General features: G+C 38.8%; 1 protein-coding gene across 7 annotated transcripts in view; it reads left to right on the top strand.

Moving 5' to 3' along the window:
• The window catches only part of LOC105915447 (ephrin type-B receptor 3), a 72540-nt gene extending 56980 nt beyond the window's left edge, over positions 1–15560 (top strand). For 3 of the 7 annotated variants that reach the window (XM_036141081.1, XM_036141083.1, XM_036141082.1), the window contains exons 12-16: positions 1010–1225; positions 2065–2250; positions 3496–3695; positions 7767–7922; positions 11417–15560. In XM_036141081.1, coding sequence (XP_035996974.1) covers positions 1010–1225; positions 2065–2250; positions 3496–3695; positions 7767–7922; positions 11417–11525 — 867 coding nt within the window. In that variant the 3' untranslated portion in view covers positions 11526–15560. The remainder of the gene's footprint in view (positions 1–1009; positions 1226–2064; positions 2251–3495; positions 3696–7766; positions 7923–11416) is intronic. The other 4 variants (XM_036141085.1, XM_036141084.1, XM_036141086.1 and 1 more) reach the window with 4 other exon arrangements.
• The last annotated feature ends 1173 nt before the right edge of the window (positions 15561–16733 follow it).

The raw sequence follows: 16733 nt of genomic DNA, 5'->3' as shown, positions 1-16733 counted from the left end.
TTGGCTTCTCTTGATGTTGCCTCTGAATCAAATCTCCTCCTGTTCATGTTTAATTTGCAGAAATCTGTTTAGTTTAGCCCGAGGTTTGCACTGATTTATGTTGAAGAACATTTTATCCCAACAAGTTTTTATAAAACAAGCTAAAAAGAGCATAATTAAGAAATGCTTGCCAGCCTATATTTTCTGTAGTTTACATTTTTACAGATACACAGTGATACAAACTTTCCAAATCCACCAATTCTTCATTTATCTGTATGAATAAAGGCAATTCATTTCCATTTCCCCTTTTTACTTTTTATCTTATATAAGCCCAAACTTCTACTAGAAGATTACACAACAGCTTCTCTATTTTTTTTTATATATTCTTTGTTTTGTTTTTAGTTTTGATGTTTTTTAAGCCAGTGATATGCTCCACAGTCATTTAACCTATAACTTCTTGGTGGATTTAACACAAGTGTATCCCATGCACCCTCTATCTAAAATATAAATATTTAATTTTATCAGTTACCAAAACCCCTTATCAAATTAAATCTTTAAGATATTTGAAATCTTTTTTTTTTTTACATCTTACATTCTTTTGAGCCTTTAAATGTCTATTCAAAATCAGCTGCAGTGTCTACAACGGATATTTGTAAAAATCTGGCTTTTGTGATGTTGCTGACCTTTACAAAGAGCTCAATTTACAATGAATCTCTGCCTCAAAGTCAGTTCCCAATGATTTTCTGCTGCAGTCAAATCACACCGTATCTGACAAATAAAAAGGAGCAAAACACAGAGACAGAGAATTTTGGAGTGGGTTTACAGGAGGAGGAGGTGGGGGGGGAAGCAATGACAATATCATGTGATTGCTTATCTGTGAAAAAGATAAGACAGAAGGAGACACTGAAAATAAAAGGACATGTAGCAGTATAAAAAGTTAAATGAGAGGAACATTTCATGCATTCCTTTGAGTTTGCAACTTTGATCCACTATCCAATTTAATTTTGTCATTCTGTCTCCCTTTCGCCAGCTTAATGACGGGCAGTTCACAGTGATCCAGTTAGTTGGCATGTTGCGTGGCATCGCAGCGGGCATGAAATACCTCTCAGACATGAACTACGTGCACAGAGACCTGGCTGCCCGCAACATCCTGGTTAACAGCAATCTGGTGTGCAAAGTGTCAGATTTTGGGCTGTCCCGATTCCTTGAAGACGACCCCACAGATCCCACCTACACTAGCTCACTGGTGAGTCAGTGTACATGTCACACATTTAAGTGTTTTAAAGGTGAATGCGTGTTTGAAATCAACGTTTAAAGTTGTTACATGTAACAATTTTACAGTTGAAATGTTAATTGTTTTGATTTCAGCACCTTTCACGCATGAATAAATAGATTATGCCCACATTACTCCACTGTTCAGTCTTTTCTTGCATGTACAATGCACCCAAACCAGGGGTGGAAGGGAGGGGGGAGGGGGATCACAGCTGATTTCCAGGAAAAAAGATTGACAACATCCTACATCCATCCTACACCATTTTAGATATTTATACATCTTGTATTGTAAGGCATAAAAAGGCTTGGAATTCCGCAGGGAATAAGCCAGATTGAAAAATCTCTTTAGGAGTACATATCCTGTTTAGTAAAGCAAGACAGTCTAAAAAGAAAAAAGGAAAAACACCCACAGCTTTATCCGAAAAAAAAGTATTGTCACGTCTTCTGTTTACAGGAGGCAACGTTATTAAATTTTCAGCATTTTTTTATTTTGAGAAACACTGCAAATATCAGACCTCAGACATCACACAAATAACTCAGTTTGTCATCTATTTGCACGAAAAGTCTTCAGAATCATGGTGGAACAAAAAATCCATTTTGCAGTGCATAAATATTCCTAAAGCTTCATGTGTTTGTTCTCATTTTTGTCTAAATGTTGACTAACCTCGTGTGTTGTGGTTGCTTGAGTTCTACAGCATGCACCCATGTGTTGTGCATTAACACCTCCCTTTGGAGTTTTGTTTCTCACCGTTTCTCTTTCCCTCTTGTGTGTGTGTGCGATTCTGCATCTCTGTCTGTGCTCCATCCCTCCAGTATTTCATGCTTACATACTCATTCGCATATCCACAGGGCGGGAAAATCCCTATCCGCTGGACGGCACCTGAAGCTATCGCCTACAGGAAGTTCACCTCAGCCAGTGATGTCTGGAGCTACGGCATAGTCATGTGGGAAGTGATGTCGTACGGTGAGAGGCCGTATTGGGACATGAGCAATCAAGATGTAAGTTAGTTTAATTAGTTGTTGTTTTTTTTTTAAGATTAGTTTAAAGATCTTGCTCTTGCACGACAAAAATCTCCAAAGCTACCTGTTAGGGAACTGCAACAATGATATGTTGGGTCAACAAATCTCCATAACAACTGTTAGATACTATTTACAGTTAAGTCCAGAGTCAGTGATACGCCTAGCTAATTTAGATTTTAAAAGCAATCTTTTAATTTGAACATGTTTTTTTAATAGACTAGAATAAATTTAGTGGTTTGGAGTGACCTAGTGAGAGACCCAGCTTGCATTTGACAGAATCTGGGGATTGATTTTGAAGATTAGGTCGATGGCAAGGAAGCCTTCTAACCTCAAATACCCTGGGCTTATTGCAAAAGATGAATCATCGCAAACAGCAGTGGAAACAAACATAAATATTCCCAGCAGTTATAAGAATGTGTTGATATCTACATTGCCGATCTTTCAACTGGTTCATGAGAAGGTGATAAACAAATGTTGACATGACATGTTCTGTTAAAATTGAGTTGAAAAAATGAGGAGGCACTTCTTTTAAGATCCTTTTGGAGATATGTGCTATTTATTACAAAAAAACCCTAGCTTTTCAGTTCAATGAAAATAATTTTAAAACTAAACCTCATAGGGGTGTGAATAAATTCAGCTTTGACTGTACATGCCAACAGGCTTTGTCATTTCTGTTCTGCCATCACAAATGTAATCATGGAGCTTGCCAAACTTTTAGGGCTTTGAAAAATATGTGGAGAAGAACGTTCAGTATTAGGTTCAGTGCTTCTCCTCAAAAGGCTCTTGGAAACGTTTTAGATTGAATGGTAATACGAACTTATTAAAATACAATTATGCAATTTTTTTAAACATATGCTGTACCCATTGAACAGTCAAATTTAAAAGCTGGCTTTTCTAAAGTTTTCTGTGAAAGATTATCCTACTGGAAAATAAGATGAATCGACTTGTAGTGCATATTTATCAGGGTGCCAAAAAAGGTTGCAACCACTGTTGTGATTGAAATCAACCAATTAAATCACACATTTATTGTTATTATCATATGTATCATAAGCAATCTAATAGTTGTGTTTTGTTTTCTTTACCAAATTTTATGAAGTCTTAACATTGGTATATATTTTTTTCAATGAATGTACCTGTTACTTTCCTTTAGTTGACCAGCTACCCTCTAGACCACTTTGCTGATCAGAAATAGACGTCTGTAATATTTCTGTTGTCCTTCCTAAGGTGATAAATGCTGTAGAGCAGGACTATCGGCTGCCCCCACCTATGGACTGCCCCACAGCCCTACACCAGCTTATGCTGGACTGTTGGGTGAAAGAGAGGAACCTGCGACCCAAATTCACACAGATTGTGGCCACATTGGATAAACTTATTCGCAACGCAGCCAGCCTCAAAGTGGTCACGAACAGCACACAGTCCACTGGGTAAGTCCTACATAGGGTAATGTAAATTTCACATTAGGTGCATATCCGTTCCGTCAGTAAGGGCTTGAAAGTAAATACTGGATCTTGTGTATGTTTGATAAATTAAATAAAAACAAACGTTGGAGATGCTTTTGGTTTCACAGAGGTTTCCAACTGTGCTGAGACCTTTGCAAAAAAAGCTATTCTGGTTTTATCAAGGGGATTTGTTTCAAGTGTAATTAAATATTTAATTTGCTGATTACATCATCTAATGGAGGTATTTGACTTCCTAGGTCTGGTCAAGCTATTTTCACCTGTGCTCAAATGCTTTGCAGAGATTCTTGACATAGTGTGCATAGCTGACTGTTGACTAAGCTATATCAGTCTTTTAAAGCCATATACAGTGTGCATGCAAATCTTTAGTACCCACAAATGGTGGTTTAGTCATTTCACACAAACAAATTGCTTTAAAGCAGCTCAGTCCCCAACTGGGAGTTCAATCAATAACTTTGCATCTACATTTAGCTGATTTATCTATACTTGAAACTTGTTTCTTGGAAATAGTTCAGAGCTCAGAAGGCTGCAGAGTTGGAAGATATAGTAAAGGGGTGACCTACCTTTCTGTTTCTGCATCAGGGTCTTTCTATCCTAAGGGAAGGCCTGAGACAATCCTGGGTTGGGCTCACGAGGGAGACAAGGGTCTCGGTTGGCCACCAGAATGACGTTCTTAGAAGATTAGGCTTGTGGTTAATTAGCTCGATTAGGGCAGTGCAAAAAAAGAGAGAGATGCGAGCGCCTTCTAATTAGCCACTAACAAGATTTTAAACGGGCCAGCGGAGGGGTGGCCTCCTGCCGACAAACTTAACAAGGGGGGGAGAGATGGCAACAGCAGAGCTAGTTGGTTGCAGGTTCGAAAACACCGACTGACGTCATGTTCTTTGAATTTATGTTTTATGTTCTTGACAGATGTTGAACAATGTGTTTAGAAGCGCTTTACTAAAAAGGGCTTTGATGTCATGATGTTTCATGTCAGTACCATGAATCATTTGCTGTAAATAAAGAGATTCACATTAGGTGTTAATCAGTACTGGAAAAAAAAAAAAACATAAGTTAAATATAGTCTCAGTGCATTAACATTGCCATTTAGAAATAGGAATATATTATTGTGTGCTTAATCAAGAATCAAGAATGCCATATTTTCCGACCATAGGGCACACTAAATATTCTTCCCAAGTGTGTAATATCACTTCGCCCCTTCACATAAACAGCTCTCTATCCGTCTCTGTCGGTAGGACAAAGTAGTTGGACTACACTGCCCTGTTTCTAGCATAAGGCCAAAATAAGCATAAGTTTTATATTAAATTAACTTACTAGGTTTATTGTTGCTAGCACATACTCCAGGCCTAAAGGCTCCCACATACTCGGGCGTACTGTGCATATGCTGTGAGCTGCAAGGACTCCGCCCTGACTATCCCTTCATAGTCGAGTGTACTGTTGCCTACATTTCTTGTGGCAGTTTCCTACAATTTCCACACTTTATGCCAGTGGGATGAAGCCGCGGAATGGATGGTAAAATGTTTGATTAGCTAGCTGAGAAACTAGAGCCATTTATTTTCCAGCAGGCTCCCACCTGTCAGTGAGAACAGAGAGGGACTGTGATGCCGTGCGTCCTTGCGACCGCCTGCTTTGTAGCAGCTCGGTGTATCAAGCTCGGTGTCACATATAAAACAGTTTTATGTACATTGTACCATATAAAATCAGTCAGTAAGCAAAACGGTGATCTTTGAGGCAGATTGATGTTGACTGATTCATATAAGACCGAAAAGCAACAACTTGTACAACTGCTTTTACTAGATTATTACAGTTTTATTTATGTCACCTACAAAATGTATTTTTTATCACTTTGATTTTGATAGACTTGAGCAAGTAAAACTAATGCTTCTTAAGTTCTCATTAGTTTTTAAGTAAACAAGCAGATTGCACAAAATTTGATCCCTTTATCCTCTTCTGCTCTTCTATAACGAAAGCATAACAAGTTGATATGAGTTATTTAGCCAGGCCAGCTGCTCGGCAGGAGGCTGCAGTTGGATGCTTAGTCGACACGCTTCTTATAGCTTGCCAACTGTAGTTTTAAAACAGCATTGCCTTAATGGGTAACGGGTGGTTTTCATTTAGCATTTATACCATAATTCTCCACTGTTTTGCTCCCAGAAATATTCAGAATAAGTTTAGCAGTGTTCTTTTAGCCAGCTGACTGGCAGTGCCAAACAACAGGTGGGGAAGGGGGAGTGCTGCATTACTCTATTCTCCATACAGCCAGAGAAAACCCTGCTGTTTGGCCTCTCTATGAAATACTCTTTAACCCTAGTAATGGTATGAGGTAAAATGTTTGTGATTTTGAAACCACAGCCTTTATATTGGTAAAAGTCCATCCATAGATTACACTTGACAAACTCAACATGTCGGGAGTCCCTGTATGTCTTTAACTGTAAAGCAGCAAACAGGCCCTTTGTGGAAACTGTTAAACCTCCAGTGTTGGTATCATGACAGCTCCCTGTGAATTTAGATTTGGCCCTTAGCAGCCCTACTAGTTAGCTCACAGGATTATCCACCTTTCCTTATATGCCACTGCCTTTGGCTTACATGTGGCCAGCAATGGTCTGGGCTCAGCCTAAGCCAACTTTAGAGAAACAGGACCAACAATACTCAATTAAGAGAAGCCAGAGTCTGGCATTAACGACAGCCTGAGGCCCTTGGGCTCCTAAGCACAGGCCTTATTAAAAATCACTCCATCTGCACCACTCAATGGAGCCTCTGTATCACTGTTATTACCCCCCCCCCCGTGCCTTCTCTCTCTCCCCTTCTTTCTTTCTTTCTTTCATTCTCCATTCCTGTTTTAATTGTTAATGAATCTAATGCCATCAAAAAGGATGACAGAGATCAGCAGAGCATAGAAGAGAATGGACAGTGGTGTTCTTTCACTGGGCTTGCTCCTTCAACTGTTTCTGTTCATTTACCTTCCCTCACCTCCCCATCATCCTATCTACCCCTTCTTCAACTCTGGTTTATCCGCTCTAGTTCCCTGTGAGTTGTTGCGCAATTTTATTTGAACTCCGAAGGTGGCCTGGGTATCTTTAGCATTGATCAGGACTGGGGATTATTTGTTTTTTAGAGATGTTGTTTTTCACTGTCAACAGAACCAAAAAACTATACACAGTGTCTTCTAAAATAAACTGTGTTATGAACAATTAAAAACATTTGCAAGCATCTACTTCCATAGTCCGTAGCATCATGAGCCAGTCACAAGTTACCACAGTACATGTGAACAACATCTGTGTTTACTTTCCAAAGATATTCTCTAAAGATACTTTCAAAATATATTTGTCTTTACAAATCTTTAGGGCTGCATAAGACTTTTATTTTATTAGCCCTTGCAGAAAGTACTGGAAAACCAACAATTGCATGCTTAAAGCCAAAACGTTTATAAAATGGGTCCTGAGCTCGTGTTCATATAGATGGTCCAGATTTGATTCTAACTGACCAATAAAACCACATGAAACCCATTCTTTACCATGTTTGTGAAAAGGTTTGAGAGCGTGAACGCGTCTAACAACATAAACTGCATTTCCAAGGTGTTTTCCTGTGTTGCTGATACCAATGACGCACACTGACATTTCATGGTGACAAAGCGAGTAGAGCAGAAGACACAAGGCAAGGATGGAAATATGTTTTCAGGGTTAATTGAGGTTTCTGGATGTTTTACATGACTTGCACAGAAATACTAATAAATCCATTAATTGCTACCACATGACCATGCCTCACCAGCTACAGTGCCAACATCCACCACCCAAGCCTCCAGCCAGTCTCTCCACAGCCATAAAAGTCCCTTGCCTCATTGCACAAAAACTCCTTACATTCTGTATGGGGGAGCGGGGAAGAGAGGAGGAGGAGAAAAGAGAAAGAGATGCAGAGAAATGGAGAGGTGGCACTTGGGGGGTGAAGTTGGCCAGTAGAGACAATAGAGCAGTGACCTTAACCCTCTCTCTCTGTCTCTCTTTCTCTCTCCTCCTTCCTGGCTCCTCCCTGATGTAGGGTATCCCAGCCATTGCTTGATCGCTGTGTGCCAGACTATACCACTTTCACGACTGTGGGGGACTGGCTGGACGCCATCAAGATGAGCCGCTACCGTGACAACTTTGTCAACGCCGGATTTGCATCCTTTGACCTGGTGGCCCAGATGACGGCAGAGTGAGTGGAGCTAATCAGGGCTAAAGTAATTGACTGTGTCGAGTTTGAGAGTCAAATTAGAGTTATACGAATTGACCTTGAGGGAGTAAAAATAACCTCTTGGATAAATTAAAAAGGGTGTGGAAGCAGTTGGCCTTCAGCAGAAACTGAAGGAATGACAAAGTCAAAGCTTTGACAATAAAGAATATTTTAACAATTTTGTGAGGTTGGGAAAATATTGCTTATCATTTTCAACAAAAACTACTTCATTGCATTTTAGACAGTACAGAATCATGGCTTTAAATGTTAATGTATCTTTTAGAATTTGATTTTAGAAGGAAAATGTTAAAAACGTAACGTAACCGTCTCACTATAGGGACCATATGTCGGGCGTAAAGATACCAGTGCTTTACAATGCTAACGCAAAGATTTGAAATAAAAGTCTGGTGCATTATCTAATTTATTTAGTTTCAAATTTAACACAAACAACGATTTTTCATTTTGCAAAATTTACTTACTGAATACCGGAATTGCATATAAATCAAACACCTGCTAAACATACTGCTCTTCGAGTGCATATTTTTTTTTAAATATTTGATCTTTTTGCCATTTTCTTCTGTAAATCGAAGCACAAGTGTCAAGATTATTAATGGGTTTGTCACTCATAGCTCACCACCAGTAGCGTTAAAACAGAGGTACCTTTCGAACAGTGATCAGTGGTACTCTGCTAGTTTCTAAACGATTAATCTCAAGTTTAAAATTTTTATTTGGGCCATATAGGCAATTACCCAGGGCAGCTGCAGGAGGGCGATGCACGAGCACCAGACAAAAATATCAAACTTATCTATAAGCTTCACCCTGAACAAGTCTTCCATTGCTTTTATGCAGGAGCCATCTGTGGGGAGGAGGCACCCCACTGTACTATGTATGCATAGTGAGTAGAGAGATTAGGTCACGCTTTGATTTTCATAAACAGAAATACTTCTATATAACAGAATTTGTATGTAAGGAATGGGAGGGGAGCAGGCTCTGTGTTGTGTTACTCTGTTGTTACTCAGTGGCAGCTGATTAACAGTATTTAAACTGTGAGGATGGGATGATGCAAAGTTTTAGCCATTTATAAACTGTCACTATTCTAGAAACTACTCCATGCCTGTTTGACAGTAACATACAATATTAGTATAATCAGGAACCTTGTAAAGAAATACCTCTCTTGTAAAACTCAGATGTAAGCAGTATAAAACAACATTACATTTTTAACAAGCTTTTGTGTCTGCTTCTTAATTATCATTTTTAGCTGCTGGGTGACCCAGCTTTGTCATGTTTACAAACAGGAAATGATGTCACAGAAACCATGTAAATCAGAGGCTGGTGATGATCAAATAAGTGAATTAGGAATATAATCATAAATAAATCGTTCTCATTAGCTGCATAATAGGCAGTGGAGGTGGGGGTAATTTGTTTCAATTTGGCTAGGCTGACAGGTGTGGCGTACTGTGGCTCTCTGTTGCCCTTAATGGCCAGTAATTCATCTAATGGTTCCCATTTATTATCATTTCATCCACCGCTGCAGTGGTGAAGGGGATGGCAAAATATGAAAGGAAAAAAAAAAGATGCCATTTGTACCATGCTCTTTGAATTGGGACAATGAGAATGCAGTGTGAATGTGTGTGTCAGTTTAACTGTAAGTCCATATCTTCATACTCACAGCCGCAAAGTCATTGGTTGCTGTCTGTATCTACAATTAGAATCGGGGGCAAGATCTGCTCTCCTCCTATTTGTTGACTGCTGACACCGAATAAGCAAGAGGAAGCTAGAGGATCATTTGATATAGCTGGACGGCGCAAGGGACTCTATTATTAAACTGAACCGTCTCAATAATGACAGAAAATTTAGGAATCCCCTGAAATATTTTTGAGAGCTTGGAATAAAGGTTGATTTTAATATTTAAGTATTTATCATAAATACCTATAGTTTAGACAAAACTGTTAAACCTGAGACTCTTAGTTTGCTACAAAAAGTCTGATTTACTTGTAAAGTACTGTATGTTACATCAGGATTGCTTTAGACTTCCTGAGAGTCCTCCAAAGTACGCACTGAAAGATTTGGAAAGTGTCAGCCCTAAAAATACCATCTAAACAACAATGAACAACTTCTGAAAGTGTTTAGTTTACACCCTCTACCATAGCATTTTTTCAATGTGCTTGTTGGATCACAAATACCATTTAGTAATTCAACACTTCTTTAACTCTGGTAATTTTCATATGTTCAAGTAAATAAATACCAACACATAGTATTTGTATGATGGGCTGATTAAAGTGTCTAAATATTGAATTAACATTTGCGTAGGTATACAATTCTCATGATACAATTATCTTCTGTACCACTTTGAATCGTCTTGTTACTGAAAAGTGCTACATAAATAAACTTGCTTTGCCTTGTAAAAAAAAAAAAATGTTTCACATGTGTGTACACAAACATTTAAAACAAAAATGTAATGTCATATCTGACTTTTCTTTGTAGAAAAGCAACTGTCAATAAAATTAAAATAAGATAACATTATTATTGGTCATTATAATGTTATCTGTTACATGAACTTTGTGTAATTTTGGTGTTGATACAAAGACGTTAGCTAAAATATTGAGGAAAAAAATGCTAAGATTAAGTTTTCAAGATCTTGTGCAGAATATTATTCCTTTTTGTCACAAATGTAATAAAGTGATATTAGCAATTACGCTTTATGCTGCCCTTCTCCTGGCATTCTGTCTGTCTCCAGACTGTAAGAAAAGTATGACAGAAAGTCTTAGCAGTTTGGAATCTGTAACATTTAAAACCTTTTGGCCCTTAATAACCAGCCCATACGTTACTGGTATTTTGCTAAGTTGTCTTTTACATTTTGACTCAAAATCATTTAAACCCCTTTGGTTAAGTGTATTTCTATGCTTTAATCATAATGATCAGCGGATCACAGTGAAGTACCTTAACATGCAAACCAATACCTAACAGACAAAAATCCCAGTAAAACAGGTACTGGACTGAAAGTAATGAAAAGAGCAGCTAGTTTTTCAAGAAAAAAGAGCTTTAAAAAACCTTCCAAAAAATGAAGAAATGTTGAAACTCATGAATGTTGGTAATTCTTTATTCTACCATATCTTTAGTTAAATGAAGGGCTGGTGGGAACAATGTGAAGTCTGCCAGCTGCCAAACAGTAGCCGAGTTTGTGCTTCAATCATTAACTTTAGTTATGGCCTTTTGACACTCTTCCTCTCACCCACCGTCTGGGTAACAGAGGTATGTTTCATTAAAACTACCACACTGTCCATTCCTGTTTTGCTAAGATGCTCTCCGGATGCCGTTTTATGGGTGATTGCCCAGGTGTCTGATTCCACCTGGTTCAATGAATGTTCACTTGTGATGGAAAACGAAACTTCCTCTTTATCTTTGGCTGGTGTCATGTTTGTCCTCTTTTTTATGGCTGATACACCTGTTCTAATTTCTCAATTCTTTCTCCACAGGGACTTGCTGCGAATAGGGGTGACGTTGGCTGGTCATCAGAAGAAAATTCTAGGTAGCATTCAGGACATGAGACTACAGATGAACCAAACACTTCCTGTCCAGGTGTGAGCAGCAGGACACACGAGACGGATGCAGTCAAAGGACAGCCAGACAAGGGGAAAAACTGTGACAGAGGGCCACTGGAAAACCCTAGCTGCCTGACCCATCTTTGCCAACTAGACACTATTAAACTGGCTTGGAGTGCCTAAGAATAGTTTTTTTTTGTATCTCAATACCACTTACATTTCTTGTTCCAACTCTTTTGTTGTTTGCATTCTTTCTTCCTTCCATCCAAAATCAATTAGTATGTTTTTGAAAGAAGAGGACTTCCACCCCCCCCCTGAATCCCATGTGTGCCTCACCAACTCTGGAACGGGTTGATGTTTGCATGCATGTTGTTTTTTTTTTTTTTTTGTCAAGTTGGCCTTAGTCGAGCTCTGATCCTCATGCAAAACCCTCTTTTCTTGACCTTCTGAGTTTTAAGAAGACATGATAAAGGATGAACTTCCCTTGCATAAAAGTTATCAAGGTGATAAAGACATATCTGTGCCAGACCACAGGAGGCGGAGGACAATTATTTCCCCACGAGAAGCTGTTTTACTGTGCATGTGTGTTATTCTTCATCTTCATATTGAAGGTGTATTATCTAAAAGGGCAGTTGCTTGGAGAGGCCAGGAGTGGTGAAGGAAAACATTTTAAACGGACTTCGGTCAAAGGTTGAGAGGATGAGCCTCGTTTTTTTTGACACCTGCTTCGACTGTTGGGTCACCAGGCGACCTCTTCACTACGACCTGAAGTGACTTAGGATCGTTCCGCTGTTTGGGAACACCTACTAATCAACCGGGATTTTCTTTAGACATGAAATCATTTCCTCTTTCCACACAACATGTGCTGTTTCCTTTCGAAGATTTTGTTTTTTCTCCCTTACACATTTTTGGGAGAATTGTGGCCGGTCCAACCAGTGCCCTGTCTACTGGACACTTTATGTGACGGGAAAAACAAGGACTCTGGCAACACTGTTTGAATGACCTCCTGGCCTTTTGTGTGCATTGTTTTTTTTTCAATCCGAGTGTCTACTTGTGTGTGGGTGTGTGTGCACGAGTGTGTGTATGGATGATTAAAGAGTGTTTGGTCATGCTGGAGTGCACCAGGTTGCACACAAATATACTGTAAAATACGGCTTCCGCAATTTGACACCATGGAGAATTAACGCATGAACTGATCTGTAATGAGCAGAAACTATATCTGAAATAATTACGCTATATTCTGTGGACAACTGTTAAACATTCACCTTTCTTTATTGGTTCCCCAAAACGGACTTTGATCAAACACACACACACGCACAAACACACACAATCATGACTGATGCTTTTATTTCTGCTTAATATTATCTGGATTTAGAAATAATGAAACCGTTCTTATCTATGTTTCTTGACATCCTGCCCTGTGTATTTATTTGTACCTCACCCACCAACCCATGATATCTCATCAACATAAAGATGGAGTAGGCTTTTTTGAGAAAGTGAATCAATCAGAGAGAAGAAGAAACTCCAAGATGACATGATGGTTAATAAACAAGTTAATTGCCTATATACTGGATTTTGTATTTTTGTTGTTGTTCTAAACAGCCTGTACAGGTTTTGTAACTAAAGTAAGATAAATGACTAAAGAAAGAGTCGTTTTAGAGTGTTTGTCTCAGAGTGAATACATCAGCGAGTAACGGGTGTCAAGAGAGAGAAAGAAAATGAACACTGCTCATGTTCAATCGCTCGTAATAACGTGCTGCCTTTTTTTCCGTTGCATACATTGTTATATCAGTGTTGACTGTCTAGGTGTGTACGAGTTGGTGTGTGCAGCATGAACCTGATATTCAGCCTCCCCAGCTCCATTTTCATTCTCAACATAAAGAGGGTTTGTGAAGCACTGGGCTGTTACTAATTGTCTTCCAAGGCACATAATTTTCATCTCCCGTGAACCACTCAACTGTTGGCCAACCCGTTTTACGCAATCCTGTCAAGAGATTTGTAAGGGAACAGGCCAGGGGATAGTGTTGCATCAAACTAGTCGCCTCACCTTTGTGTTATTTCGGTCAGCCTCGGAGGAGGATCTCTATTAGAGGAGTTGCAGTTTTCTCTCCATCCAGCAAGATCCTCATTAGAGAATCCGCAGCTGTCTTACGGAAGAAACCTATTGGTCTTTTCTGTCAGCTCGATTAATGCAGCAGCCAATCAGGCGCTCCAGGGATATGAATGTTCAACACACAGGCATTTGCAGACTCAGGGCGGGCAGGCCTATCATTATCTCTCATTCATTTCCTGTCTGGCCTGCAATCACCCTGTCTCAAGCTCTGGGTGCTGCATGATTAGCACACAGCAGAATCAACAGTGTGAGGAATACAGGCCAGCCAAAATCTGGATCCAGCTTCATCTTAACTGACAGCAGCTGCAACTCGGAGCCCGTGCTATTTGTGCTTCTCACAGCAGGGTGTTTGGTGCGGGTGGATTAGGGAGTGGGGCCGTATCGCTGCTGTGATCTTCGAGATAGTCGGCACATTTTTTGGATTGGAGTTGATCAATGCAACATGTGAATACAAATCCTTGAGATATTGCAATGTTTTTTGGCACTGCAGTGGGTCTTTCCAGTTCTTTGAAGAAAAATCATATGCAAGACGACAGCGGTCCCCTGTTTTTAATGATCATTTTATTCCATGTGCAGAATTTTACTGATCTTAGTAAACTCAAGAAGAGCTTCCTAACCTGTAACAATTCATAGCGCACTCTTAGAAGTACAATAGCAGCCTAACATTTTTGTACTAATACTGTACAGTAAAAAAATGAATTTGTCATCATCAAAGCGATACATTTAGATTATCTTATTTGAAAAAAATACCAACATGACAATAATGTGTTGAAAAGGTGTGTTAAAGACTTTTAAATAAAAGAATTATTCTCAAATATTTATATTATCGGAGGATCGCCATGAACTTCCAATATGACTTTCTTCTTCTCCAGGCATGTCAGTCTTTCAATCGATTTAGCTCCTCTGCTGCTGTATCTTGTTTGTGATACCAAATCAGATGCTGTTGATGGGCTCTGAAATACAGAGAAGTGGGCGGGATAAAGGGGCTAAACACAATCAGATGGCAAACATGCCACGCTCAAGAGAAGTGGTAGCCTGGAGCCTTTGTGAACTATTGATGAAGTGCACATGGTGCTTTGAGGTCTGGAGCTGTGTTCACTAGACTCAAACTGGCCATGAGTGATGTGCTCAACTGGCAGCATTTTCACATATTTAAAAGATTAACCCACTTTAACTGCTAACAATTAATCTGTAGGTCGTTTTTTTTTTTTTTTCTTCAGAAGGCCGTGCAAGTTTTATGCATTTACTGTGCACAGAAAGGAAAAGAACCACATTTCCTGACTTGTGTTAATCCATCAAGCTTCATGTGGCTAAAATTAATATGGACTGTTACATTTGTGTGTGTGTGTGTGTGTGTGTGTGTGTGTGTGTGTGTGTGTGTGTGTGTGTGTGTGTGTGTGTGTGTGTTTGTGTGTAAAAACAAAACAAAAAATCCTATTTTATAAGGAAACAATTTGATCACCAGAGTATAGACTGTCATGGTTATCATTATGTGTGCCAATCGGAATCTAATTATCCAAACATTCCTTACATTTATTTTCTTTGTTTTACATATATTGCAGATTACCACAGGTTACACTCCCTACTAAGATTACCCTCCACACTGAGCACCCTCTAGCTTTGTTTCCATGCATCTCTATTTTAAATAAATATACACAGTGATTTTTTTTTTTGTCCTCTAACATGTCCACAGACCTGTTGTCTTTTGGTCCCGTTTATGTTACTTCTTTTTGTTTTTTCCTAATAATAAGCAACATTTTTTTCAGAGAGTACTGTACATGATTAGTAAAATAGAAATGGTGGTGGTGGAAGAATGAAATGAAATTGTTACTTCCTCTTTGAAAAGCATTGAGATGTATTTAATGGTGCAGACATACACAACGAAAATTACTAAAAGAAGATGCATTCTTGTAGAAATATTTTTAAAAGACCCTTTTTTGCAATTAAATTATTTAAGAAACATGACCCTATCTCCCATCTGGTTCTTTGTGTATTGTGTCTTTGCATTGATAATTCCTCCACATGGAACGTGTTCTCTGTTCCTTAGGTACCGTGCCAGTTTATAATCACACTCATGCTCCTCAGTCAAGTAATTGCCCAAGACAAACACATTCAATCTCACCACATATGTTTTCATTTTCTTCATTTTGCAGTTATTACCAGAACTAGTCATGCAGCACTTATTAGAAATTCATTTTTTCTTGTTTAATGTAGCCAACATTCACAGAACAGAGTGTTTTAAGTATGCATCCAAAATTCCAAAATGTAACTCTGCACTTTCATACGGAACTATTCCTTTTTCATCAAAAGATTTCTGATTCAATATTTCTCTTCCAGCAGGGTTTAAAGCTGCATTTCTGCTTCTGCTGTGGAAAGGCCTGTGGTCTTCCAGAGTAACAATGATTTTCAAAGTGTGCTTTATATGGGCTATCTATACCTAGAAACACCAAGAGGGAATATTGATCTTTTGAGACTTTTTTAGAGATCACTACTTCTAATACTATCTCAGTTCTTTGCTGCAGCTGCCTTTATAAAAATCAAACATTAGTAGCTACATAATCCCAATTCATTAGTTGTACTAAAATATTGACTCAAGCTGGCTAGCTTTCATGTTTAAAAATACAAAGGACAAAGTATCAAATTACAAATCAACAACAAAAACAAAGAAAACTTGGTAAATATGCTAAATTTGAAAATAGTCAATATAGCTATGTTGCATCAAGTACAACAGGTATGCTGGTCCATTTTTTATACAGTTTAGCCCAAAAATAGATCTATAGGTATTTTTATTGAACCAAGAAATTAGTTTTTGATTAGAGCTGAGGCTAGCCTCTCTCTAAAGATAGTCAAACTATAATTTTTTGAGGCAATCTTCTGACCCACTTACAAGAAACTCACTGGTACACAATGAGGGAAAGGGTGAGTGATGAGTGGAACAAATCAACAGGAGACAATTAAGAGAGGAGAGTTTGATCTGTTTTGATTTGTCCAGAGTTGATTATGGAAGCCAGGGGGGAATGAATGGAGTCCAGTGGATGTCGGTCCATGAGGTGAGATGGGTCTGGGAGCAAAGATAGTGAGGGAGGTTGCTGTTAAGCATTGGAGGGCTCAGGTTGGACAGGTTGAGGCTCAGATGTT

Source organism: Fundulus heteroclitus, chromosome 9, assembly GCF_011125445.2.
Source record: "Fundulus heteroclitus isolate FHET01 chromosome 9, MU-UCD_Fhet_4.1, whole genome shotgun sequence".
Lineage (NCBI taxonomy): Eukaryota > Metazoa > Chordata > Actinopteri > Cyprinodontiformes > Fundulidae > Fundulus > Fundulus heteroclitus.
The sequence above is the reverse complement of the archived record's forward strand: the minus strand, read 5'-3'. Positions and strand labels throughout refer to the sequence as shown.